A 24176-nucleotide genomic window follows, 5' to 3' on the forward strand; every position below is an offset into this window, starting at 1 on the left:
AAAATATTCAACACCCGACGCACATTCAAAAAAGAAAGCCTGCCTGGGATGAAGTCCACTTGGTCTGGATGAATAATTGTTGCTATAAATGTATTTAATCTGGTGGCTAATACTTTTGTTAAGATTTTGTGATCTGAATTTAGAAGAGAGATGGGTCGGTAATTGGCAGGATCAATGGGATCTTTCCCGTTTTTCAGTAACAAACATATGTTTGCCTCATATAAAGATGGTGGTAGTGTTTTTTTTGCAATTGAATCATGTATCATCCTAAGTAAGTAAGGTGCTAAAATCTCCTGAAATGCTTGATAGAACTCTGAACCAAATCCATCTTGTCCAGGGCATTTTCCTTTAGGGAATGTCTTAATTGCGTCCTCTAACTCAGCAACAGAGAACATTCTTTCCAAAAAATGTTGTTTTTTCTCATTTAGCTGTGGCAGAGTCAAAGAATTGAAGAACTGAGAGTAATCTGTCTCTGTTGCTGTGGAAGTAGGGGAATAGAGTTTGGAATAAAATTATTTAAAACAACTGTTAATATCTTGTTGGTTTGTGAGTATGTTACCAGTTTTGGACTGTATTTTATGAATAGTCGTCTTTGCTTGCTCCCCTTTAAGTTGTCTTGAAAGTAATTTTTGAGGTTTATCACTCAATTCAAAATGTTTTTGTCTGGTCTTCAGTAGTAGATTCTTAATTTCCCCTCCAAGAACAGAGTTATATTCTGATTTTAATCTCATAATTTTATTATAGTCAGACTGTGACAGGGAAGTTCTATATATTTGTTCAAGTTGGGTAATTTCTTGTTCTATTTCTTTCATTCTTTTACATTTTTCCTTTTTTTTCGAAAGGTCTCAAAAGAAATAATGAATCCTCTCATGGTAACTTTAAGTGCTTCCCAGAATGTAGAGTCTGAAACTTCTCCATTGTCATTAATCTAAAAAAAGTCTCTAACCATGTACTCTTTAAACCCAGGTGTTGATAGTAATAGAGGATTAAATCTCCAGTTGTATTTTGGTTTGTTAAAAGAGGATTGGAGCTGTAATGTAACAGGACTATGATCCGAGATCAGAATATTATGATAACACATGTTACTGATATGTGAGATCAAACTGGCCTCCACTATAAAATAATCAAGACTGATGCAGATGTGAGTAAAATGAATATTCCTTTTTATCGGGGTGTTGTATTCTCCAGATATCTACCATATTTCTTGTTTATTTGTCTCTTGTTTAATGTCTGAACAGAGTTAATAGTTGGAGGGGATTTAGGAGATGATCTGTCTAAAGATGGATCTAAAAAGCAATTTAAATCTCCACCAATGAGAATACTGGAGGACCCATCCTCTGGAAGTAATTCGAAAACTTTACGATGTAGGATCGTCAGAATTTGGGCCATAAATGTTTAACAAAGTAATTGGGAATTAATTAATATATCCAGAAATAAGAACAAATCTCCCATTTGGATCTGAAATTCTGGATTTAAGTAGAAAGGGGACATTATTACGAAAAAGGATTGCTACTCCCCTTGCCCTAGATGTAAAAGGAGCATGTGTCACGAACGGTTGGAAAACAAGGGAGGTGGACCCAAGTGCAGAATAACCAAAAATATTTAATTAAACAAAAAGGCCAAAAGCAACGAAAACTTACTTTTAAAAGTTCAACAAAAAACACAAGGATCAAAAACAGGGAGCCACAGAGGAGCACGAGCAAAAAACTGACATACCAACGACCGACATCCAAACTACACATACAATGAACTGACACAGAAGCGAAGAAACACTGAGACTAATTAGACAAGGGGTAATCAGACACAGGTGAGACTAATGACACAGGTGAAGACAATCAACACTGGAGGGAAACACACAGAGGCAGGACAAGAAACACTGAGGACAACTATGACAAATACATGAAACACTGAAGACACTGTTAAACATCAAGACACACTAGAACCGAGAGGGACACAAGGATATGAAATTACAAAATAACACTGAAGACTAAACTAGGAAACACACAAGGGAAAAACCAGCAACACTAGGGAAGAACAGGAGAAAGCAAAACAGGGAAACCTAAATACAAAACTAAATAAGACCAAATCATGACAGCGTGGTACACCTGAGAGATCAAGTTTGGTTTTAGTTTATATTCAGTGTCTTTAATAGTGTGAGTCTCTTGTAGGAACAAAATATCTGCATTTAGTGATTTCAAATGAGAGAACACCTTCCCGCATTTTATGTCATTTCCAAGGCCCCTCACATTCCACGAGGTTAGTGTAATTTTATCATTTAGAATTGTGGACATACTTACAAACAAGTCAAATAATCATAATTCATTTGTCCATCCATCATTTCATACATGGCATGGATGATATAGAAGAAAAAAAAAGAAGAAAGACTTGATTGTGCCAGCGCAGAGCATTCTTAATGCACATCATCACTTTCTTTTGTGTCATTTTACTTGAGTAAAGCAGTTTCCCTCATCACAAGGCCAATAGGTAAACTGGTTGAGCAAACCAAATCTGATTTACCTTGCCGTTCTACAAACACAATTCTGTCTTTGTAGTGATTAAGCGGCTTCTGCTTCAACTTTCATGACACATATTTAATCACGAGTTGAGTGCATTTTCAGATTGCTTTCGAATCTTTCTACAAGGGTACTCAGTGAGCTTACAGCTATCCTCATTTTGACATTTTCATCTGGCTGCAGCCACATTTCTTTCAGTGATGAAATGGTCAAGACAGCTTCGGTGATATTTGGTGTCAAAAGCAAATAGATCTTGATGCCAGCATCCGCAGCTGAATTTTGTCATCTGCTCTCTCTGCCGCTGCATATAGCACTTTGTCTCTGCGGTTTGTTATTGAGGTAACGCTTTCTGGTCTTACATGGTCTTTCCCACATATGAAGCAGTCTCTTCGGATATGGAATGAAATCCTCCCTACTCTGTCTTCCAGAGAAGATGGCTTGTGTAGACACTGGTCCTTTTTCAAACCAACCCCTACCCCCTCCCCCTCCGTGACAGAGTGCACTCTGTACTCGCAGCTGAGTGAAGTCCCCTTCATCAAGGGTAAGGGTAGAAATACATCGGCAGGCTTTGGGAAAAACTTCTCTCTCTCAGGTAGTGTAGTGGCTGGTTTGAAAAAGACCCACTGTGTGTGTTGCTTTCACCTGATTTCTGGCTGCCTCTGGCCCCTTGAAGTTAGTCTTTGTAGTGTAGGAGGCTCTACATAATTTGTGAAAAGACACATGGATTTTAAAGCCTAATGTTTTCTTTGTGGATAGAAAGACGTTAGTGGACCTCATCATCTCTCAGCTTTGAACTATTTAAAATGTTTGATAGTCCCTCATATGTTGGGTTCTTCATATAAGGCTTCTATAAGGCTTTCTTCAATTAATGGTTTGCAACAGATGATACGTTCATCAGATTCATCAGCTGTTAGTTCCATGTTGTTGCTCCTGATAGAACTTCATTATTGATTAAAATGAGGCATTGCATATTGATACATCACATAACATCAAAACCCATAACATCAAGTTTTGAAGTAAAATAAAACCATCCATTTCATAAACTAGACATGTTAAAGTTATGAAAAAATATGGTTGTGTTTTGTTCTACCTGGGGTAGGGGTATGTCAACTTTTAGGGGCCCACGTTCCTCTACTATGGGCCCTGATTCATGCAGGAGTGGCATGAAGTTTGCAAACAGATGAAAGCGCATCATTTATTTACCCTTGTTTTTTTCCATATGTTTATTGAATTTTCTCATTTTCTACAAGAGTGATACAAGCCACAGTAACCCGACCTAACAGGTAGAAACAAATACAGACAAAAAACACAGCTCAGGTCGACAAAATTACAGTTGCACTAATTGTCCACGTTACAGGAAGTTCATTGGTTACAATTCAGATTGAGGAGAATCCTTGTTGACAATGGCAGAGAGAGCCAGCCCAAGATAATTCAGATAGGGCATGTAAAGTACTTGCAAGTTATTCTAAGGTAAACCAGTTCAGATATGACTTTACACCATCCTTTAACAGAAGAGTCTTCATCACTAGTCGATTGTAATAATATCATGTGTTATATAATAATATATATTTCATGACAGCAAAGGTGAGAATGTTAAATATCATTTTACCAGCTGCAGTATTCCTACTTTGGAGCCCCAGAATTAGAGACATCTGTTCCATCTGTGATTGAGATCCTACTCTTTATTTACTAGATATGCAGACATTTTCTTGGTTTGTCTCCATGTTCATAAAACTTCTGTTTAGTTTACCTGATTTGTTTCTCTACATTACTAGTAAGGAGACAATTAATAGCTGATTGGTTGGCAGATATTTCAGTCCATAAAGTAGGCGATGGCGTGTTAATATAGGCTCTTTCTTTATCTAGAAGTTCAGTTTCTAAAGATTTTCCAGCTTCTGGTGCCTCTGTGTGGCAGAGTGTGATATAATCAATCCTCTTGCAAAGGCTGTGCAGGTTTCCCACAAAATGAGGGGTTATGTGTTGAATGTGAATTGATGGACTAGAATACTTTAAATTCAGAAGAGAAATAAAAGGACACAAGAAGAAGAACAATGTACATATAAAAAAAATAAAAAAGGTTGGGGGAGTAGAAGTTATTTTTCCTTAAGCACCAGCCAAAGATATAAGCCTTCCTTAAATCCGGTGGTTAAAAGCTCTGGGTTGAAAACTAACGTTAAGAATGCCTTGTGATAACATTGCATCGTGTTTAATATTAATGTGGAGAGTTTAGAACTGCATGAATCTTAGGACAGTAGGAGAGTAAGTTGACAATTTTTACATCACAATATCACAGGTAACAAGTAGTAAAAAACTAAATTCTAAATGATAATTCCCTGTCAGGATGCGTAAGAAAATATTTCATTTTCTTACTCACAAATAGCAGAAAACCCCAGAGATGCAAAAGGTGGGTTATTTTTAGTGAGAAAATATTAAGATCGAGCCTATTTTAGGACCCTTACTTCCATCCTAAAAATGTCAAGATAATTTACTTTAGTAAAAGTAGTAATTTTAAATAAGGTTGAGATGCATGTTACATTTAAAAGCCCTGCATTCAAAACGTTGATATAATAGTATAATGGTATTGGCATTAAAATATGGCTCAACAATGAGAAGAGTTATGCTGAACTGCTTACAAAATAATGTACAAATAATAATTTCATGATAACAATAATATTACCTGTACCAATTTAAAGCTTTTGCAAAAACAGCTAATTTCTACTTTCATCTCCTTAAAACTATTCTGTAGTGTAAAATATGTGTGACTTCATATTAATATTATTGTTATGAATAAAATTTTTACATGTAGGAAAGTATTTATTGTTCTTGAAGTTAGTGGTTTAGCAGGAGGATTATATAGTGTCTCAAAATGTCACATTTTATTTAGGAGTTGAGCACCCTTGAAGATCTGATCCTAAAATCACTCGTGTCTGGGTTTATGTTTTACAATTAGCACTCTGCAAGTTGTAGTAAATCAGGATCTCTGGCAGGTGAATTATACAACAGCCCTGGTGAGCAGTTTGTGATAGGCTTGGCGAAGCTGTCTGTTCATGACAGCATAAAGTATTGGGTTGATACAGCTGTTGAGCCAGGTAAGGTTTGTACAGAACATGTAAAGTAACTGTGGAGCACGGTTGTGTTTGTCGGCTATGTTAATCAACAGGAATGGAACAAAGCAGAATGCAAAACACAGGAAAACAATTAAACACGTGGAAGTTACATGCTTCATTTCCTTATCATCTCCACTTGAGGCTGTGGAGTACGAAGGTGCTGCGATTTGGGGAGCAGGTGTCGGTGAAGCTGGTATCGAGACGGTATCAATGGGTGGATTTGAAGCAGTAATTGAGTCCTGTGTAGATTGGGAGCACTTATTACAGGTGATCTCTTCCTGGTTTGGGTTTTTTTCCAGCTTGCTGCTCAGTTCACAGCTACATGTGTTGGCAATACCAGTCTCTACACCACTGTCATCAGTCCCCTGTGATTGAGAAGCTGCATTCCTTCTAGATGACCTTCGGCTGAATCTGTAGCGGACCAGAGCTTGCGATGCAATCATGACATGTCTGTAAATGAGGAAGTAGAATACGCCAACACAGCCCAAACCAACAAAGAAGTAGACAAAAAGCAGGATGGTGGTGTAGGGGCGACCCCTGGTCCGATGGAAGCTGCATGTGCACACTTGTGGCACAAACACGTAAACATGCCAGAGTGGGCCAAAGCTGGCAAGACCTAGTGCCCACACTGACGTCAGGAGTAAAATAAGACCATGGTTGGAGAAGATACGGTCAAACATGGCCCTTTTTGCAACCAGAAGATATCTGCTCAATGCTACCAAGCAAAGGGTGATGATGGACACAGAGTTGGAGAGGAAAAGGAGCAGTCCAAAGATGCTGCACCAGAGCTGACCACTGCGCCACCTGAGGTGTAAATACGAGTCAACTAAGATAGGCTGCAGTATGGTGGAGTATAGGAGGTCAGCTACAGCCAGGTTGATGATGAGTGCATTAAAGCGAGTCCTCAGACGTGGGTCTAAGGTGAAGGCTAGAATGGTCATCAGGTTCCCTAACGTACCAATGATGGTCACAGCACATCCCCACAGCACAGCAAAGTATCGGTAACCTACGACCGATGGACTGTAGCAGGAGAAGAGGTCTTCCTCTGTTTGGTTTGTGTGGTTCATCTAAACACAGAACAGGTTAACACATTTCAAAAGGTTTGTTTCATCATTGTTTCATTTTTTTATTTTCTCTTTTCTGATCCTGCTACATAGCCACATTTCTTTAAAGGTATACAATAATCAGTGTTGGGCAGTAACGCATTACTAGTAACGCTTTACAGTAATAAAATTACTTTGACTAGTAATGAGTAGTGTAACAAATTAGTATTAAATTCCAGTAATAACATTACAGTTACCCACACAAAAAATAACTAGTTACAACCTTACTGTTGTTGTTATTACCTCTCTTCTGATTTAAAATGCAACAATCCCCAGATTAATCTCGTCGTGCACATCAGCCAAGCAAGCATGGTTGACAGCTAAGCGATTTTCCTGCGGAATTGGGCTGCGGGTATTTTAATTTTTTTCCACAGGGCATTGGGCTTGTTTTGTCAATTGTTGACACATATACCTGGCAATCCTGACTAGCTTGGAAGATGGAAGCGCACACATTTACATTCAGCAGCTGGAAATATACCCATTACTTTAGTTTTGTCGAGAGGAAAGATGACAAGAACATCGTTGTCAGATTGTGTCTCGGTAGAAGGACTCTTTCTACTGCTAAAAACACGACCTCAAACCTCCTTCAGAACTTACAACGACAGCAAAACTACAAGCTTGTGGAAATAAACCCCACCAACGAGCCCTCTGCGGTCGCGGAGGATAGCTGTAGCCCTACAATGCCTAAACAACCAAGACTGGATTTAAATCGTGGACAGCAGGCTACAAGCGAAAAAGAACTGATGAAACTTGTGGCTGGGTATGTGCTGGATGAAATGTCTCCACAGTTGAATATGTGTCTTTCAGACAGATACTTGAGAAAGTACCAGTAAAAGGGAACGCAAGACCCCCAGGTAAAAAAACATTTGAAAGCTATCTAGACAAGGAATACACTTTGAGGGAAGCTGAGCTGAAGAAAGCATTTAAACTTTCAGAGATGGACTATGTTTCTACAACTGCCGACATCTGGACTGCTATTTTGTGGGGTGTAACGAAAAGTAAATTAACGAGTAGTGTAACAAATTACTATTAGCAGACAGTAATAATTAAAGTAATGATATAACTTTTAAAATGAGTAATGAGTAATACAATACTTTTTTTCAGTAACAAGCCCAACAATGACGATAATGTCATCTAAGGTATTTTCCTTTTAACTGACTTACTGCTACTAGCTACATTTTCACTTTGTTTATAAAAACTTGGGCTTTTTCATTCCAAGTGTCATACATCCTTTCATATAATGTAAGAGAGGATTGAGCCGTTTTATACAGTAGCTAGAAACTAATCTGAGTAAATTTAGATTAAAGGGAAAGACAGCAGCCTTGTCTGGTGTCTCTTTAACTTGATTAAATTATACAGTATAGATGCTGCATAATAAAAAACTTCATATGAATTAGATTAGCTCTGAATCTTCTCAATTAGGGAAAAAAATGTAATAAAACTTAGAGAAAGTCAGCAGCTAATAATTATTGTGATTGTCCATTATTATATTTTGGTTTATATTGTTAATTCAGTTTAAAATGTTGAACATTTCCTGTCACAAGTAAAAGAAAAGCCAACTGAGGTCAATAATCAACCAGCCCTAAATCTTCTATCAGCTTAAATCAATTTTCTAAGGTGTAAATAAATAAGCGTTTAAATAGAAGTAGTTACCAGGATTGTTGCCTCGCCTCAGTGTAAATAACTTCCAACTGTCCGATTATTTGATCATTTGAAGCGTACTTCATGCCCTGTAGTGATCTTGTCCTCTGGTTCTCACGCTTCCTGTTTGAGGATGTTTTATGTGCCTGCTCTTTTTTTCAGTTCATTCAAATTCAAATTTCAGCAGAAAACAACTTGATGCGAACAGACATAACTGTTTAATTGTATACTTGTACTGTGATTACATTCAGTTTTCCTGAAAGCATAATCACCCTAGTGTCCATAAATAAAACATAAAATATATGGCACCTATCCAAGCTAGACCATGTTGTTATGTTGCATGGTCTGGTTCTGTTTGAAAGACACCTACATGTGTGGTTTGAAGTGTAATTGGTTGAGTAGTTTAAATAAGAGATCCAATTTTGTCAAGAGAAGGAGAGTGTATGCTGCTCAGAGCAAGGAAACAATCCTAGTTGGATAAAAGCGTCTGCTAAGTGAATTGTAGAATTGTAGCATTGTAGTTGTACTAAACTGATAAGGAGATCATATCCTATTTATATTAGTTTAGGTTATATTAATATTAGGCCATAGTCCTCCAAGTGTGCCTACTGTCTACTGTGATTTCTGACTCTATCTGCTGTCCTTTTTCTGCAGGGTTAAATATTCTATTTTAACAAAGTTAACCTCATGTAAAATTAAAGGAGGTTTAAAGTTTAAACAAATTGTCATCTAATAATAGGTTTTTGCAAACTGCACTAACCTGTGAAACTCCATGAACGTAATATGATCATGAATAATTTGAAAGCCAAATCATGGATGTGCTATATAGTTACTTATTAACTTTAGGAATGTCCTGTAAGTCAAAACCCTGATCTGAAATATTTTTAACATTGCTCAAGTTGTGCATGCCATTTGTTCACATGATAAAATAAATAATCTACTGGTACAACCAAATTCTGTTGTAATCAATTCTTGTAGTTATATCAAATGACATTTAAAAATGTGCAAAAAATACAAACAACATTGCTTACAACCATAAACTCAGTTTATTTTTTTTATATATTTTTATTTTTATTTAACAATTAAGAGCCCAACATGTTCCTTCTCTAATTTTTTTAATAATCTACATTTACAATAATGATTCAAGACACTTCCCCTACATAACAATTCATACATTTGAAGACATTTTCTTTTATTGCATTGAACAGGAATAGTTAGCAGGAGTGCTTTAAGTATTGCTACAGTTTCGGTTTCCTAAAGCTTCCTTCTAATGTGGTACAAGCCATCATAAGAGTTTTCACTGGGATAGTTCAGGGTCATGTAGGAAGCACACAAGGCAGAGCAGACAACCTAAATACTTGTTTTATCCCATTACAGTCCTATAACACTAACACAAAGAGTGTGTTGTTGTTTTTTTTGCATCCAGCCACTCACCTCATCATGTGGTCCTCTTCTTTTCCTTCTGTAACATAATGCTGGTGTCTTTCATCCCACTGTTTCCTGAAACCTTGTATGGGTTGTGATAAAAAATATGGTCTGCATAATCAAATGTGCAGGAAATGCAAATACCTGCTTCTATCGTCCTCACGCCAACATTATTCCGCTGTGTTCACAGTGAACTTATTAAGACACTGAAACCTTTCAGTTTTGCACGTAACAGATACAAAAACCATAGATGGTCACTTTAAATATATTGAACCTGTTTACACTTTGCACCCCAGACTTTTACATATGTGCTTAGTTATTTTTTTTTATGCAAAGACCATTGCCCAGTTGTTAGCTACCAAGGGACAAAACTGGGAAATCATTTATTTAAGTGGGGATTGTTACATCTGGACCTGCTTTACACAAACTAATTTAGTTCTCACCCTCGTTCGTAAACTATTTTGTCCAATCTAACAACATTTTACACACATATTTGAAAGAAACCCTGATTGTTTCATAGTGCACCAATAAATTACTTCTGTTCAACTTTGCCAACCCATAGACATGGTTGAAGTACTTATCACTACAGATTTAAGACGTCATGTTACTTCTACACTAATTTTCCTCTTTATTTGCCAGTTATTGCCCCGCAGTGGTTAATATAGACCATGTATGCATTTTGTGATAATGTAGACATACAAAACAGAGAAATGTTTGCCAACTGCAGAAACATTGCCCAAAATATCTGTGTCTTTTTCTCTTTATAAGCTACAAAAAACAGGACCTAACAGTGGTTCTATCCACGCTATGTGACAGCTACTGTATGATACCAGCTAACATCTGTGGCAGTTACTATTTCTCCCCCAGCAGGCATGTTTAATGCTGTTTGGATATGTCATAAATCCTTGCGGAGGCGAACATTGAAAACACAAGAGAGGTAGGGTTTTGATTCAAAGACGGTGGATCATATGTTAGATAAAGTCAGTTTCAGATTCGAGCATGCTCAAAGAAGTCCATGCTTGATCAAAACATTTTTGTTTGTTTTTTTACTATCTGCAGAGTCTGCTTGTTGATTGGCAGGTAGCTAGAGTGATGAAGGGAACTGGGAGGATGGACACATTAGGTCTCTGAAATATCTGAGCTTTGTAAGGTGACTGTTCTTTTTCATAGTAACAGAGGTGGTCTGTAACCGCAGTTTGCACATAAAGAGCCACAGTTGTGTCTACTGCTGAAACAATACCAGCTGAGCTCTTCTTGGCAAACAGTTGCAGGCCACCACTTCACAGTGTGCTTCTTCGTGATTGTTCCTCATCCATTGCATCAGTAAGGAGTAAAGAGGATTGGCCCATGTGTGGTGCGAATTGGACCTGGAGCCGGCCTCAGCAGGCTGAGAGGTGTTCCCTGCAGGAGGTGGTGATGGGGATGAGGGTGGGAGGATGGGCCAGGAGGACGTAGTGCCATCTGATTGGAGGATGCTGCGGCTGCCATTGCTGCAGCAACAGCCAGAGGACTTGGTAAAAGTCCTGCCCCCAGAGTTTTTTGGAGTTCCTTTGAGAAAGTCAAGTGACATTTAAATGTTATCAGTATTGAAGCATTCAAATTGTTCCTTAAAGCTTAATCATAATGATTTTAGAAAATTGAGAAAAATGGAATAAGACTGGGAGAAGGACAAACTGAGTCTCTACCATAAAGTCTGTGCGCTTCTTGTGCCGACTGAGAAGAGGATTAGGTTTCCCTGCAACTCCATCTCGATGTCTCCTACTAGATATATGCTGAAACATAAAATAAGGAAGGTCAGAGTTGAATATTTGAGGTTGCTAGTGTACCCTTGTCAGGATATTTGTTCCTATGTGGGTTTCTCACCTGTTTGAGCTGCAGCTCTGAGTTGACTCTGACGTTGCAGATCTCACAGTGGAAGGTACGTTCCTGAGTGTTCGGGTCAGAGGACAACTCCCCTCCCTGCTCTGGGCTGGGTTTGGGACCAAGACGCGGGTATGCCTTAATGGGCCCCAGTCCACTCCGAGCCTCCAGAATGGTTTTGTGTTTGGTACCTGGAAACAATAAAAGAAAGGTCTCATCTTTGGTTGCAATCAAGGCCATATTATTGTGTATAATTGTTGCATACTAAAGACAAAGTACTGAATTTTATCTTTGGAGAGATTATGTTTGAAAAGTTCCTGTTTTTATTATCATGAGTAATCCTTGGCCCTTATAGAAAACATTGAGATGGGAGTATATTCCTGTTATTTTATTAAGTGAGTGTGACAATATCTTATGTAGGTGGCAGGGCAATGATGAAGGTTGTAGCACCTATCAAAACCAAGTCAAACCCTGTAGTTTTCAACCTGCTATTCTTACCACTAAGTGGCACTAATGTGCCTGCTTTAGTTTTTACGTCCTGTGGCAGAAATGTGGAGAAGTGCTTCTAAAGAGCCAATCTAAGGGAAGTTGCTTTAAAGAGTGACTCGAGCATAATAATGTTGTTTGTTAAGCTTTTCTTCTCTTAACACCATGCATACTTTGTAGATTGATGTTCTTAAGACTGACAAAGCTTTATTAGAATTACCTTTGTTGTGTGCCTCCAGTTGTGAGAGGGAATTAACAGCTACTTTGCACAAGGAACAGTAAAGAAGCTTCTTGGCTTTCTCTTCCTCTGACTCCCCTGACATAGAGCTGGGTGCTGGTGACGGGATGTCAGGAAGACCAGACGCTGCTGGATCAATAGCAGAGGGTGAGGGAGAGGATGACAAGGGCATGCTGACCGAAGGCAAGAGGGGACACTCTGCATCTGTAGAGCTCAGTGTGGGTGTTGGAAGTTGGCCAGGGGTCAAAGGTGGCTTGTTAAGGTTGGAACAGGATTGGGTGTCATCTGTAAAGAGCACAACGTTGATCAAGTTAGTGAAGAATTGTAAAGAATCAACCTTAACATTTATTCTTCTGCCCTGATCATACAGGCGATGATGTCAAATGATGGACATAATGTTTTGTTTGTCAGGTATAGTGCTTTGATTGGATACAGAAAACTTACTTTAGATATTTGAAACAATTTAATCATGAAATAAAAGTAACTTAATAGACATCGGGACACTCTTCTTTTTTAAGCCCACACATAACAGCTTGGTTGTGTATCTCTGGGGATTTCTTAATGTGTGTGCAACATAAGTCCAAAGTGCTCACCCTGCTTATTAGGATCAGGCTCTGGGCTGGATGGTGAGGGGCCTATTGGGGAGGGAGAAGCAGAAGGTGGAGGGTGCTGCTTGTCGCCATCTTGGGGGCGAGCTGTCTTTGATGTCTCTATCCCCTTCACCCTGCGAGCATGGCGGTTGCCCTTATAGTGGGCCTCTGCCTGGCTCTGTCAGGGGGAAAAAAAGACGTGGAGGTTAACAATAGACTCATTAGATGTACACAGTAAAGACATAAGAGATATGTCTTGTCCTACAGTTTTACTTGTGTATTTGTACATGCCGACACCTACAAGAGCTCTAAAGACTTCCAGTTCAGCTAAGTGAGAATTAGTTGATGTCAGTCTGTGATGGGTTACTCCAGTAAGTACTGGAAATAGTTTAAAACATTTTCTGGCGCACTGGGTTTTCAAAGCATTTCACTAAATGGTTGTGAAGTTGATGGTTTGTGGGTCTGATGTGCTCAAGAGGCTGTTAGGGAAGATTAGCCTTCACAATGTTTTCATCTTTACTTCTGGTGAAATCACTGAACAGGCCTGCTGTGCTGATGATGATTAATGAGTGGTGGGATTTACTCAATAATTAAATGGCTCTGCATTGTGTGATAACATGATTGTTTATGCTGTCAAAAGTGCAGTCATATTAGCGATTACAGCTATTACAAAAAGTAGTTTAAAAACATCTAATGTTGTTTTCTAGACCATTTATCACAAGGCCAATATAGAGATAATCAATCCAACTTTATTTATATAGCACTTTTCAGACAAATTCAATTGCAGTTCAAAGGGCTTTACAAAAGTGCAGAAAAAAGTGATTGATGAAAAGGTAGTTTGAAAAATCATTAAGAGACTAATGCACAACAAAAGGAATGTAATAAAATAACAATGAAATAAAGATGGATTAAAAAAAAGTAATATATAAATATATATAGGATATGTCACAGATATACTGATCGAAGAAACTAACCTTACCCTTCAAACCCAAATGCCCTCATCAGATGAAATCAAAGGACGGAGTGATATGTTAGGACAAAAATATAGTTCCTCTAAGCTTCTCACTAATACAGACTTGTCACACTGTTATGTGTGACTGTAAATGCATGTGTGTGCACAAGCCAGGGCCTGCTGGGATTAGACAGGATTCATTATGTCAATAAAAGGTTGAGGGACCTTCATAAAGGCCTAAATGTTCTGGGGCTCTGAAGGGTGGGACTTGCACTGAAGCAAGTGGACCACTGGGACGTGTTCTGGAAGCCTGTGTAAGCCCTAGGCATTAGCTGCCCATGATAGCTACCCATATAGCCCCCATCCTGATTGGTGTTGACAGAAAAGCAGATATAGCTCTGCCAGTGTAACACAACTCCACTGACTGCTGCTACTGAGACCCCTGCAATCTGACAAGGAGAGGAAGACCTTAACCTTTCTGAAAGGCAAAAATACTTCATTCCTCTTCTTCTTTTTGCACTTAACACAGTCATTCTTATTTTTCTTCCCCTTTCTTGATTTGTTTTACTTTTTACTTAATTTCTATCACTTCCACTCTCCTTGTGACCTTCAGTGTCAGGCCTTAAGAAACTGATTAAGTTGTGACATCAAGTATAAAAAGAATTGACAGCCTCGAAGGTGGGGGTGAGATGCAGAGGACAATAGGGTGTAAAATAGATCAAGGTATCAGATCTTTGGTGTTGAGAAGCGAATAATGATAATATAAATAAATGATGTCCTGTTTAGAAAGTGAAATGGACTGAGAGAGGCGACAAGAGAGCCTATGGAAAAGGGGGATTAAGATGAATGAAGAAGCAGAGATGGGATTAAAGAGGGAGAAAATGAGAGCAAGTGAAAGTCCCTGAAATCCCTTTTCTCTCTAAGCAGGATGTGCTTTGATGTTTTATCTATAAAGCGACAAAGGCACAGAAAGCAGAGAGAGAGCGGGTCTAGCAGCCAAATCTACTGTACAGGGTACTGGCAGCGGCGACAGGAAGAGGGGGTGGGAAGAAGCTGGAGAGAAGGAGAGGGGGATAGATGATACAGTGCACCCTGCAGAGGGAGAAGCATGAAGAAACATGAATACTGACAAGGAAATCGGTTAGCAAACTGACGTGCTGAGCAGATAGGAGATATGAATGAACAGAGGTTTGGTGTGAAAAACAAAAAGAGAAGAAGAGAAGTACACAGTACTGCAGTGGTGATGATGGCTAATGCAGCATGGTGTGACGTCAGCCTTGCAGCAAAGCCAAGCTAAAGGCTGGCAGGCTAATCAGTCCTCTGTGGTCTGAATGAAATGCAATGTTACAATTACAACATGTGTTGCTACAGAGTAGTAGCAGTGTGAAACACCTGCCTGAAGGCCCACTACCAAACAGTGTGTCATGTTGCTTAAAGAGTAACTAAACCCCAAAACCATTTTTTCAACTATAAACCTCTGTATTTGAGTATTACTCAGGAACTCACATGTAACACCAGCCTCCCCCAGACAAAAACAGGAACACACAAGTTGGTATATTAATAAGATACTTGTGAAGTTATAAAAGCTGAATGGAATAGACCTGGGAATGGAAAAGACCTTTGAGGATTGTGCACAAATATGAATATGCAAGGATAAGCAGAAGGTTGCTTCCTCAAACAACTATATTGAAGAACAAGTGACCTTTTTATCAAATATCAGCTATCAACTGTGATGCTGTTTAATGAGCTGTGATTCCCCACTATATCTGCTGCAGTGTTGAGTATTGTAAACAATGTAATTAAAACCTGCGTCTGATGGTCGTCATCTTCATGACATCAATTTAAACTAGCTTAGGCCCTTTTTCTACATTGTATGTGTTAAAAAAAAGTATTAATATCAGTAGCATATTTGTAAAATATACACTGATACCCAATACATCTGTCAGGCTTTAATGAAAAATAATGACTGTCTTCTTTGGACCTGTGGTGCATTCAGACAGCTAAAGTAAGCCAAGTTATGTCCTGTAAGCAGAGTATTCTTTCATTATTAAAGAATGTCCAGCGTGATTTAAGCTCCCAGTTGATCAGGTTACTGTGGACAAAGCTATAGAGCTGCGGCAGAGCAGATTCGCAGTGTGACTCAAAGTAAAACAGCAGGCAGGACAAACAGATAGCTCAGGATTAGAGATCTGACTGCATAGCAGTCTTACTACTATTTAAACACAGTAACATAACCTGAAGTTTTCATACATGTACATACATATCTACACTATGTTATGATGCACATGGGAACTTACTGGAGTAAATAGGTGCAGTGGGTGAGGGAGATATAATTAAGTGGCCCCTCACAGAGAGAACAGGGCAGTGTTACATGAGTTTCAGATGTCTCCCTCCCTGCCTGTGTCCTTTACACACGACTGCATTTAGAGTGCAAGTATTAAGCACTCTTTCATTGGAATGCACTTATATTTTTAGCTTCGCTTGAATGTCAGACTTTTGTTGGATTTCTACTCATGTATAGGTTAGAGGTTACAGTCTTAGTCATATGCATCATTACTTGTGTCCGCAAAAAAGCCAATTCAAAATGGATAAATACACATCACTCAAATGTGATCAAGATGCCCAGTCATGTGGCTAAGGATATTTATTTTTTGTAACAGGAATGGACCAACAGATTGATCATAATTGTGTGTCATCCATCTGAGGGTCAACCAGGCAATGTGCTCCCCAAAGAGAGACAGGCCTTAAAGAAATTTAACCCCACACTCAAAAACAAACACTGTAAAAGGCCTAGTACCAGACTCTTAACACATCAATCATGTCATCAAGGAGCTTGGTTTTGGATGTCCACATTATGAGTTATTTACTTTTCAGCCTTAGTTAACACTACTGCCTCTTTAATGCGGGCACTCAAATCATTCCTATAGAGTTTCATCACTTCTGGCCTCTTTTATTTCAGTCCCTCTGATCCATGTTGGAGTAGCACCGTCTGTCAACAGTGAGATGCAGAAAATGTGCATAATCAGCTGTAAGGGGCAAGCTCATGTTAGCTGTGTTTAACCCTCACATGTTTCACACTCATCGATTAAAAACCTCACAAGTGGACTTAATAACGGCTTGTTAATCTCAGATGATCTCTCAAAGCACCTAAAATGTGTTTTCAAAGCTTCACCTATCCTAACTAAGTATCTGTAGTCTTGAACAAAACAATGATTCTAAAAAAATGTTTAAAAAAATGCTTGCTGTCTTTCCGTTTTCTGATACACGCTGACTTTGATACTATGAAGGGGCATAGAAAATAATACTGGACTGTCACGTTATTAAATATGCAAACAGGGTTTTTCTCTGCCCTCTTTCCCCTTCTCTCCTTCCTTGGTGGGCTAAAAATGGAGCTGAGAAACTGTGAAGCAAGATCTCACCTGCTCAGCTGTACATTCAATCACCAATGAACTCTGAAACCAGCCAGCTGTTTGGGTCATGATTTCTTTTCTAGTGTTCTCTATGAATGTTGGACTTTTCGTTGTGCTCCACCTCAGCTAGTAAATCTGTCATTAGTTACTGTTACAACTCAGGAGTGTTGATAGAAAAACAGCTCCTTATTCATTTTTTTAATGAAACTACCTCCAGCTTTATGTACAACACTGGGGTCCAAAAATAACCTTTTGACTAACTGGCCAAGATGGCGGGTAGATTTAAAAAAATGTAGATTCTTTTTTTAAACAGTAGTAGTACCCAGGCCACCCCTGCTACCATCTTACAACTTTACAAACTCTAAATTAAAATCCACCTGCGAGTAATACATTTGCTTTAATCTACAAAAACAAGTTTGACCGGAACACGTGTTCACAGCCATAAAGACTGTCCGAGTAGATCACGGACTGTGTTCCGTTGCACTAGAAGTAAACAGGTGCACGTGGCGGCTGGCGTTCCTCTGTGTGTGTGTGTGTGTGTGTGTGTGTGTCTGTGTGTGTGTGTGTGTGTGTGTGTGCGTGTGTGGGTGTGTGTGTGTCAGTGTATGTTCGGGTGTGTCAGCACGCTTCGGACGCTCAGACATGTTGACAGCAGAGGAGCAGGAGAGAGAGGCTACAGCTACAGCAACTCGCTGAAAATTCAGCTTATTTTTTGTAAAATACTATTACTGTGCAAACATTTACCTGCCGTGTGGTGGATAGCCCTCTGAAATGTACTTGCCAAACACAAAATCCTCCCACATTTGGCGCTTAGCAGTTGTTCATTTCTGACCCTAACTGACACCTTGAAGTGACATGGCATAGTGGTCACTAAGGTATAAAACTGTAAATTTGAATCACAGTGAAGTGATTTCAGTTAATGGATGAGTATTTCACAGTGGGTACATAATAAAAAAAATTGATTAAAATTAGGAAAGGGGAAAAAGCCTTATATATTTGACATAAATCTATTTAGCAATTTTCAAATAGCAATCTAACAAATTTACCTAGAGCATTTTAAAAAATAAAAATGTAATTATTTTTTATAAGGGAATGTGTGCAAGGGGTTAGTGAGTGTTGTTCCCCTCAAAAAAGTCGTAGCTGTTCCAGGACCAACTGTTGTTAAAATGTCAGGTATCACTACGCACTACTGTCACATGCACATTTCTTTGGCATAGTGAAAAATCCAGACCGTGGGGGTTTGGCTAGCCTACCAGTTATGTGGTGCCCTCATGTACAGAGGCTATAGTTCATCTTTACAAGGACCGTGGGATTGCTGCATGTCAACCCCCGCTCTCCTCCCAACCTTTCCTGTCTCTTTCCAACACTATCTAATAAAGGCAGAAAATATAACTTGACACAACCAGAGAGACACGGGAAGAGGACTGTTAACTCTGCCCTCCTCTGGTCAAAACATACTGTAGCACCTCATCAACATAACACACTGGAGCTGGAACACATACAAGATGCACACACACACACACACACACACACACACACACACATCTCACTTTACTCATTTTTTATATATATTTTATGCATATATGCGTCAGATGCATATATGCATGTGTCAAATAAAATCTTGAATCTTGATTCAAGGTGTCATACCTCTGAGTTGAAACGTATCTGACAGACGTTGCAGGAAATGATTGGCCGCTTTGTCTTCACCAGAGGTGGCCCAAACGTGTGCGTCATCACAGCCTTCTGGACAGGGTCCATCTGAGGAGAGGGACAGTCCAGAGGTCATATCAACAGTTCTGCAATCAGGAAGAGTTCAGAGGGAAGTGTCACTGTTTCACCTAACCACAGTGCAGGTGAACGGCATTTTTGTCTTTCTTTAAAGATAAAAAGAATGGAAAAGAGTGAATTAAAGAGGGAACGTTGATTGATGTGGACATGGGGGGGTGTGTTTTCTCCGTAGCAGCTGGTGCTGCTGTCTGCGCCTGAGTTCTTGGGTGCCGTTCAAACACTTTAATTCATGCTGGGGTTGGAAGGGCCTAATTACAGACTCCCTGTCTGAAAAAATATGTACTTTGTTCGTGTGCTACAAAATCTCTGCTTTTCACCATAGCAGAGAAATACTTCAAACATTACACGTTTGCAGTCATGTTTCCTGTGGTGCACATTAATGAGAGAAAAAAGGTATAGATAGAATTCAACTGATTGCTGTGGGACAAGTAGTTGCTTGTTGCAAGAAAAACATCCCAATTTATCTAGAAGGAAAGTCTTTTAACATTGGTGATAAAGACAACACGGAGTTATTATAATTCATAAAAATATTTAAATTAAAATACAGTAAAATTACACAGAAGGATGGAGGATTATATTTCTGCTAAATGAAGTTAATTTAATGTACAATGAAAAATAGGTGAATAGGTGAATTATTTTATCTAAACAAAAGTAAAATCATTCTCATTAGAAATATGCACCCCAGTGTTTGTCTTATGTGATGACTTGCACAATAGGATAACAACATTTTATGAAAAAGAATAAGGATAATTTACAATTTGTCAAAACATGAGGAAATAAATGAAGAATGTGCAAAATCTTAATAAAATGTCAAATCGAATTCTGAAATATACCAGCCAAGCTTTATTGTGTCACCTCGTGAAATGTTTAGTAACTCGTTTTGAAATGACTCAAATGGACTCGTGAGCTTTCTGAACTACTAGCGGGGTTCAAGAACCGCTGTTCTCGGGGTTGTCCTTATTAAGTAGCAAAAAAAAAAAAAGCACACCGCGGTTATACTCAGCCTCTCATCTCCTGCTTAGAGCGTAAATGTACGCTGCCAAAAGAGAGACTGTTTACACTCGCAAGCACCAGAGGGAAATGGTTTGATTGGTCTGAAAACCTAAACCCTGTCTGAATTCAATGTTAGACATATTTATAGACTGCTTTTTCTGCCCTTCTTTCTTATTCAGATTAAAATTAAGATCTACTTTATTGATCCCCTCAAGGGGAAAATTCTGCTTTTATACTTTGTAAGTCATGCAACACACACATAGGCTGAAATACACACATGCACAAACAGGATCCTATGGACATGCACTAATGAAGAGACGCCAGAGTGAGGGAGCTGCACAGTGGACGCTCCTGAGCTGATGGTGGTGGGGGTGGGGGGGGTCAGTGCCTTGCTCAAGGGTACCTCGGCAGTGCTCAGGAAGTGATCTGGCACCTCTCCAGCTACCAGACCAACTTCCAGATTTGGTCTGCATTGGGACTTGAACCTGTGACCATTCGGTTCCCAGACCAAATCCCTACAGACTAAGCTACTGCCGCCCACGTCTCCAATTGACCTCTTTGGTTTTGTGATTTTCATCTGAGGACCTGGAACACCTTCAAATTACTTTTTCCAAAAGTGTTATCAAAAACAAACCCCCCACCCCCATACCTTATTGGATTCTATCATCACCATGTTGATTTCAGTTTACACCCTGCTGATGCCAAACTAGCAAAAACTTGTAATCTCTGGCTGAGAGGAAGTGTAATAAGGTGAAAGCTTAATGCGTGCTGCATCATTGGCTGAATTGAATCACATAAATGTGCTATTTATTTTCATTCAAAAAAAAAGTGTAGGACTCGCATGAAAAGAAATTAGATTACAACAGTTATACAGTTCTCTCTATGTGATGGACGTCCCTGTTTGTTTATCTTGTAATCTAACATCAGAGCGCTGGGTCTGCGTCTGAAAATGACGTCAACAAAGGGTTAGCTTAAGCAAAATTTCACGCTGGATGTAGGCTGCCAACACAATGACAATTGTAAAACGTACCGCCATTCCAGAAATGTCTTAATTGGCTGTACAGGACAGTGAAACGCGGTAAAGACATTCATGTTTTGGTAAAATAAAACGATCGCACAGCAATGACGTGAATTCTATGATTAAAGTGAGTGCCTTTCTTTGGGGTGGTGACCTGTCAACCAAAATGAAAGGTAGGGAAAAGATGGATGCATGTATTTAACCATTTTGAAGTGATAATCTCCAATTTTTCAGTCTAGGTTGATTTGGTAACACCTAAAAAGTCGACTATGAAATGAGTTCAACCTTCTTGGGCTTTCACTTTCAAAGCTGCCTCAAAAAAAAAACGAAAACAAATACGAGATTAGAAATATAACATCAGTGGTTTAATCTTTTATCTTGTAATCCAGGCTTTGTTATTTAAAGCAAAGCGGAAAAAAATACTCAAGACACATGAAATGCAAGTGAAAGCCGTCTGGAACAATGCAAAGCAAATTAAGTGATGATCATTTCAGCAATGTTGCCCTGCACATTGTTCTAATCTCCTCAGGCTGTTAACCGGGTTAGAGAGGAACTGAGACACCAGTCCTACTCTGGCTGAGACACATTTACAGATTCCAATTAAGTTGATTTTTTTTTTTCTAAAAGGAAAACCTTTAAAGATATCAAACGTTATTTAATATAATTAAATCTTAGGAATTCTACTTAGGAGTACAATCACTTTCTGAAATATACGCAAAGACTAATGACATTTATTTTAATAATTTGACCAACTGAAAAAATATTTTCCTCTGGATTGTTACGAATCCTCAGAGTGACAGGCTCATTGTCTCCCTCTGCACAGGACTCAGTGTGCAGCTCATGTCTCTATTCACAAAGGTGAGGACTGCTGTATACTCCTGAGAATCCTAATTGCCGGAAACTACCTGTAATCCTGGTGAGACAGACCTGATTTGGGTTCTCTGGATAACTCGCACAACCCCACTAAAAGTTTTGTCCCAAGCAGGAACACTACGGTATAAACAAAATAACCAGATGTATTTGTCTATTTCCCTTTCTCTGTTTCCTCTCAGTGCATGTTGCCCAACCCACAATGTTCTGGTGTTAGTGGCCACACTCAATGTCCTTACTGAAGCAGGATGAATCATTAACCTGCGGACAGATCATTTTGTCTGAGTGCATGACTATAAGGTGTGTGTGTGTGTGTGTGTGTGTGTGTGTGTGTGTGTGTGTGTGTGTGTGTGTGTGTGTGTGTGTGTGTGTGTGTGTGTGTGTGTGTGTGTGTGTGTGTGTGTGTGATGCATGTGAATCTCTGCTTGTCGCCACACTGACCTTCACATGAAACCCAATCTGGAAATGAGAAGGAGCCATAGAAAATGCTGACTGTAGAGAACACAGCCTGTGCCTCTTATACAGTTGATTAGCTGTTACTCATTTTAATGCAGTAAAACACTCCACCAGGCATTTTCTTAATTATGCTGAAACTCACTCTGCTGAATAAAAAGTAAACAGCTGTGAGCCTATCATTTTGGCTTATAAAGGTACAAATCCTAAACACTTTATCCCTTGTCTTCGCTCAGAAGGCAATGCTCCAGAATGACGACTGAATCTCAGCTCTGTCTTCGATTGTGTGAAACAAGAGGATAAGAAAATGTGCACACGCTTTGTTCATATAGCAGGTAAGCACTCACAGTGTTAAAGTTGTGGAAGAGGCCGATGCCGGCTGAGTGAGGCGACTCCAGGGGGAACTGGAGGAAGTGCTTCATGTCCAGTGGGGATGGGATGACAGTGGGACTCCTGAGGAAGGCAGGGACCGGCCCCGGTCGGTTTACACTTCCTGTGGAAGATGAGGAGGATAAATAAGATTCTCACAAAATGAAGACATTGTACATGGTTTGTCAGTTAACAGATGAAAAAGTCTATTCAGAAATTTTAATGTATATTTTACGAAATATTTTTGGAAATCAACGTACACCAAAAGTGAGATAAAACGATCAATGCTGTTATGATGTCAATATGAGGCTTCCAGCTAGGCTAGGTTCGAACTTACATGTAGCTGGAGCAACTCAGTACTGGAGTCCATTACATACGTGTTTTGTTGTTGTTTTTTTGAGAAGGTTACTCTAACTAAGTGAATTAGTAAGGGCTCATCCTTCCTTTTATAAATTCTTGAAATGACTGCGACTTCTTATCACGAGCAGTCAACACTTCGGCTCACTACCCCAAGCAAACTTTTTCACTCCTTACACGGCCTCAACTGACTTTCTGAAAGAGTTGTGTGTCCACTACAAAAGGGGATGCTAGTTGACTTTCCATCGTCATTCTTTCTGTGATGCAGGCTGTTAAATCTTCATACACAATGTGCCACCCCTACACCGTGCAGTGTTAAGAGAATGTTATCTTTCCACATATTTCTGAGACCAAACTGCTTGTTGCAGCTTATTATGGTGCAGACATTTTATTGGTTATTTCTTTGCAACAAAACAAATGTTCTCAAAGTATTCCCCAAAATGAAGCTTCACTAAAACTGAACCTGATATAAGATGAGTTGTATCCCCCGTTTCAAAATCTAAACCCTCATCTTCTGCTTAATTTTCCCTTACACTGAGCCCAACACTCTCTGCCTTTCTTGCTCACTTTTTTTTTCTCAGTCGTAGCTCAGCAGCACTGAATGCCTGCACTTGAGGAGTCTTCTGTGATGGGCAGGAGGGCTAAGCTCCTTAAGCCTCGCAGCTGGGGTGCCACAGATATCAGCCTTTTCTCCATTTCTCCCTCTGTCTCTCTCTCTCACCAAGCAGTTTTCTATCCCCATTTTATGGTCCCTTATTCTGTCTGCTTGCCACTGTCGCCCAAGTCTACTTCTCCCCGTACCAGTCCTCCCAGCTGTTTTGTTCATGCCTCTCCTCATCCTCTTTTCTTTCTCCCCTTATTCTTTTCTGTAGCGTACACCAGCAGGCTGCTTGGGGCCCTATCTGGCTACGCAGAGAGAATTTGTATAATCTTCCTCTGAGATTATACGCAATCATCATCCTTTTTTGCCGCTGCTTTGTGGTGACTACTTACCAATTTGTTA

The 24176-nt window shown here is 39.3% G+C and overlaps 2 protein-coding genes across 4 annotated transcripts in view; both read right to left on the minus strand.

The window, feature by feature from the left end:
* Positions 1-3953: 3953 nt before the first annotated feature.
* Positions 3954-8517, minus strand: LOC132977770 (G-protein coupled receptor 84-like). The gene is made up of 2 exons (XM_061042596.1): positions 8377-8517; positions 3954-6687 (listed from the first exon to the last, which is right to left on the minus strand). The coding sequence occupies exon 2, from the start codon at positions 6685-6687 to the stop codon at positions 5506-5508; it is 1182 nt and encodes a 393-aa protein (XP_060898579.1). The 5' UTR covers positions 8377-8517; the 3' UTR covers positions 3954-5505.
* An 888-nt stretch (positions 8518-9405) lies between these two features.
* The window catches only part of LOC132977771 (zinc finger protein 385A-like), a 29020-nt gene continuing 14249 nt past the window's right edge, over positions 9406-24176 (minus strand). For all 3 annotated transcript variants that reach the window (XM_061042597.1, XM_061042599.1, XM_061042598.1), the window contains 7 exons: positions 22795-22940; positions 18973-19083; positions 12967-13141; positions 12356-12658; positions 11653-11840; positions 11475-11561; positions 9406-11337 (listed from right to left, as the gene is read on the minus strand). In XM_061042597.1, the coding sequence (XP_060898580.1) occupies positions 11110-11337; positions 11475-11561; positions 11653-11840; positions 12356-12658; positions 12967-13141; positions 18973-19083; positions 22795-22940 (1238 nt within the window). In that variant the 3' untranslated portion in view covers positions 9406-11109. The remainder of the gene's footprint in view (positions 11338-11474; positions 11562-11652; positions 11841-12355; positions 12659-12966; positions 13142-18972; positions 19084-22794; positions 22941-24176) is intronic.

Source organism: Labrus mixtus, chromosome 7 (genome assembly GCF_963584025.1).
Source record: "Labrus mixtus chromosome 7, fLabMix1.1, whole genome shotgun sequence".
Lineage (NCBI taxonomy): Eukaryota > Metazoa > Chordata > Actinopteri > Labriformes > Labridae > Labrus > Labrus mixtus.

Excerpts from the sequence above, each read along its gene's own strand:
- LOC132977770 (XM_061042596.1), bottom strand. The coding sequence starts at position 6,687 with ATGAACCACACAAACCAAACAGAGGAAGACCTCTTCTCCTGCTACAGT.